Source organism: Lygodium microphyllum, chromosome 19 (assembly GCF_053477565.2).
Source record: "Lygodium microphyllum isolate KBCC chromosome 19, Lygodium_microphyllum_v1.1.10, whole genome shotgun sequence".
NCBI classification, from domain to species: Eukaryota; Viridiplantae; Streptophyta; class Polypodiopsida; order Schizaeales; family Lygodiaceae; genus Lygodium; species Lygodium microphyllum.
The window spans coordinates 48710660-48714904 of NC_141153.1; the positions used below are offsets into that span (position 1 = coordinate 48710660).

Genomic DNA, 4245 nt, shown 5'->3' on the forward strand with positions numbered 1-4245 from the left:
CATTATAACTAAAATAGGAAAATTTCACCTATTTTGATAGAAACAAGTGGAATTTTAAATTGAGATTTTAGGTATGAATAGTTTAGGGCCGTCGGAATGCATATAACCTAAGGATTGAATTCACGCACTCGCAATACTCAATCCACACATGATCTCGATTGGGCTACTACCCCATTCGCACTAAGATTTCGAAATTCTAGCTATGGAAAATACACTCCTCAACAGTTTTTGGTAAATGCAAGGAAGGAGAATGACATGAATGAAAGTGGGGTGGAAAAGCGTACAATGATAGCGGGACAAAATCCACAAGGGGGCCAATGGGAAGCTAGAAAGGGGGATGCGGTCTATCTATCTCTTTCCCTCTCCCTCTCCCTCTCCCTCTTGTCTAATCTCTCTCCACCTCCTTTCAAAATTGTTTGATCGACACTTTGGTTTCTTAGCAGACGAGATACACCGGAGAGAGAGATTAGAGTAGCAAGTCTCATCGTACAGCCAGATACAATAAGTACGAGGAGGAGGAGAAGGAGCTTGGAATAGCAGCCAATTCTAGGAGCCATGGCTGCCTCGTCTTCTGTGGCCTGCACCCACGTGGCTCCTTCTTTCTCCCTCCTTCCCAAGTCTAAGTTCCTGGGAAATGCTGCATCTTCTTCTTCGAATGTGCCTGCATTGGCCTGCAGCAATGGCTCTCGCCTCGCCATGTCCGCAGAATGGCTGCCCGGACAGCCTCGCCCTGCATATCTGGACGGCTCCACACCCGGGTAAGTGCTCTCCCTCTCTCTCTCTCTCTCACATACACATGATAGTAGACAGTTAAGACTGCATCACATAGCAATGTTATGCACAGTCTCTCATAATGAAAGCTTAAGGTGATTTCCATTGTGACGGGCATGGGTGGCTCCCTTGCAAGAGCAAAATGATAACATCTATTGCAACCACCTTTAAAAATCGATTGTCTTTCTATTAACATTCTCGCGTGTGGGAAAAAGGGCTCTTGTCTATTGTTTTTCTCTAGTGATCAATATCCTGAGCTTCCACTCTGGGAGTCATGGCATTAGCTAGATACGTCCGACCGCACCTAGCAAAGTATGCAGTGCGCCTCTCCCAGAAGTTCGTGATGTTATCATAATTCTTATGGGAATTATAATGGGAATATATCTAAAGCTGCTTATGCGGGGTGCCTCCCTTGCAAGAGCAGATAATAATGTCATTCTTAACACAGTTTCACATCATTGAAACTTGCACCTCTCTTTCTTGGATTTAATCTTTCCATCCCTGGCTCTTCATTCGATTGATTCCGTTGTCTCAGATTTTATCCGTGGCTGATCTTCTGATTGATTTCTTTATCATATTGACTAATTTACAGAGACTTTGGCTTCGACCCCCTAGGCCTGGCCGAGGTTCCCGAGAATTTCAAGAGGTACCAGGAGTCCGAGCTCATTCACTGCAGATGGGCCATGCTCGCCGTGGTATGCTTCTATATTCGTTCAATCCAAGCTTTCTATTCCCATTGATGTATGAAAAGCGTACTCTCTGTTGCGCGAGCAAGCACAAGAGGTTCCACACATTACTCCACGCGAGGAAGGGGGTTCTTTTCCTCTTTTTTCTCCCTACAGTGTTCAGCATTATCATGAGCTTCTATTTTGGAGGCGCCATATACTTAGCTAGGTTTGGTTGGGGGCAGGGGGCTGCAGCTACCGTGGGAATTACATTGTGGTTTTAAAGTGGGAATTTGTCTGAGAACTTCTTATGCTTTTGACCTTGCGCATCTCTCTATGGCTGTGCTTAGTGACCTTTTCCCAAGGATCATAGATTCATCAAAGAAGCAAGATACTGAAGTCACAGATACAGCACAGATGCTAGTCACTGGTGGTCAATGGCAATGGTATTCTTGATGAATATGGCAGAGTATCAGAATTTAAACAAGGATTCAGGAGCTTGCGTGAAGCATTGCCCTCTTGTTTTTAGCATACTTTAATAAACGTAGGCCACATATCTTGAGTTGACTAGGGGCAATGTTTGAAGAAAGAATAACCTTGCGACTGTACTATTGTGTTATCAGCTTAATTTCTAATAGTAAGACACTTAACCCAAGTTAACTAGGGGTAAATTTTCAATGAGGAATTATCTTGTCACCATACCTTTGTAATAGAAGATGCCCTAACAGGCAATTAAATAATTATAATTGCTTGGTAGTTATGGTAAATGTAGTGGTTATTGTGGCAAATATGTTGCTGGTTATGACAAGTGTGATTGCTCAGGCAAATTGAGATACTGATTGGAAGTTTGTTGTTGACTATTGTTTGGCTATGTAGCCTGGTGTTCTTATTCCTGAGGCCCTGGGTCTGGGCAACTGGGTGGAGGCCCAGAAATGGGCAGCAACCCCAGGAGGTCAGGCCACTTATTTGGGCAACCCAGTGCCATGGGGATACTTGCCCATCATCCTGGCCATAGAAGGTCTAGCCATTGCCTTTGTGGAAGCCAAGAGGAATGAAGAGCAGGATCCAGAGAAGAGGAAGTACCCTGGTGGTCCATTCGACCCATTGGGCTTCTCAAAGGACCCACAGAAGTTTGAGGAGTACAAGCTGAAGGAACTGAAGAATGGTAATGGCATTCATGAATGTGATAACTATATGGGTTTTTCTGTGTTTGTGCAACATCCAAAGAGCTCTAAGGATACGTTTCGTTTGCTGCATGTGCAGTATGATATGCGTCTCACTCTTTAGAAATCGTCCTTCTCATTCATGTGATTGATTCTGCAGAATTATTTAATTCGTTTGTTTGATAATAACAAGATTGATTCTTGATGCATTCTTGTCTTCTCTAATTCTGGATGTGCAAAAAACTTGTAGGGCGGCTTGCACTGCTGGCCTTCTTGGGGTTCTCGATTCAGGCTGCTGCGTACCCTGGCACTGGACCTCTGGAGAACTTGGCGACCCACCTGGCAGACCCATGGCACAAGAACATAGCAGAGATTGTCATTCCAAGAAGCATCTTGTAGATAGACTAAAACATCTAATCCTCTTTATTATTGTCTGCTCCTGATCAGGAACATCATTTCCATGTGAGCTTTTGCCTGCCCAGCCTTGTTTTGATCACTACCCACTGCAAACGGGACTTTGGCTCCGAGTTTGAGCTCTGCAACTCTAATGCTGAAAATGGTGTATTCGATCGCTGTTTGAATTTCTTGCACTGGATTGCCAATTGCTTCAATCTGGGTATTTGTTTAGCATTTGATAGATATTTGTTCTTCCGTTAATAATACAGACAGCCTCAATTCATGGACCACACATACGCTTAATGATTGACTACTCACCTCGGATTCTTTCCGAAAATCAATTGAGGACTATCGCCTGATCCTTGTTTAAGCACACCACATTAGTTGTGCGATGGAAAACATGCAGATGCCACTTCCTACCTTGTCTCCATGGCGTTCATCCATAATGGTAGTAGCTCTGAACATGACTTTTATCGATAATGGTAGTGAAGTTTGCTACATCTGTTAGGTCCAATGCCAAAGTTGCCTCCTGTTCAAAATCAAGCTCCTTCTCAATTTCCCTCTCCTCCATATCATTAACCAATACACATGTAGAAGTTCTCAATAACTCCTCTCTGGCTCCTTATTAAGTGGATTCTATGTGTAAAACAGACCAAGGGAATAGGTTCTAACTTTTCTTGAAATTGGGATCTCTTCTGAAAATAGCTTCCGATTGTCATATAGATTCATAGGTCTTGCCAAATGCTCAAACTTCACAAAATCCTTGTTGTAGAAGTCTTTACAATGATTGAGAGCTTGATTAAGAGCCCACTCTGGATTAAACATGTCCCTTGCATGTGGATAGAAGGGCAAGTGAATATCTCCCTTCTATCTTGGAAAAGTCAATATCATACTCCCTAAGGAATTCAAGTAGCCGCTTCGACTAAAAGACTTGAGTGATTTGTGTGAGGCCTAGGACCCTTGGAGAGGAAACTCTTAGGTGATTTCTTGCCTTCGCTTGCATTTAATGATGACCTTAGAGAGAGGGCAAATTGTAATCTTAGGACTAACTTGGGCACATGTGAAGTCAAGTAGTTTTTTGGGCTTCCTAAGGAATTCAAGTAGCCTCTCCAATTGAGAGACTTTAGTGATTTGTGTGAGGCCTAGGACCTTTGGAGAGGAAACTTTCTTGAGTGATTTATTCCCTTGTCTTGCATATGATGATGACCTAAGAGAGAGGGCAAATTTCATACTCTTAAGATAACTTGGGC

The 4245-nt window shown here is 43.2% G+C and overlaps 1 protein-coding gene across 1 annotated transcript; it reads left to right on the forward strand.

The window, feature by feature from the left end:
• The first annotated feature begins 400 nt into the window (after positions 1-400).
• Positions 401-3210, forward strand: LOC148019842 (chlorophyll a-b binding protein 6, chloroplastic-like). Its single transcript, XM_087700044.1, has 4 exons — positions 401-758; positions 1364-1466; positions 2313-2601; positions 2850-3210. Exons 1-4 carry the CDS (start codon positions 556-558, stop codon positions 2996-2998), a joined length of 744 nt encoding a protein of 247 aa, XP_087556170.1. The 5' UTR covers positions 401-555; the 3' UTR covers positions 2999-3210.
• Positions 3211-4245: the final 1035 nt, after the last annotated feature.

Excerpts from the sequence above, each read along its gene's own strand:
- LOC148019842 (XM_087700044.1), top strand. The coding sequence starts at position 556 with ATGGCTGCCTCGTCTTCTGTGGCCTGCACCCACGTGGCTCCTTCTTTC. Across the intron at positions 759-1,363 it reads CTGGACGGCTCCACACCCGG|AGACTTTGGCTTCGACCCCC; the intron begins GTAAGTGCTCTC and ends ACTAATTTACAG. Across the intron at positions 2,602-2,849 it reads GCTGAAGGAACTGAAGAATG|GGCGGCTTGCACTGCTGGCC; the intron begins GTAATGGCATTC and ends AAAAACTTGTAG.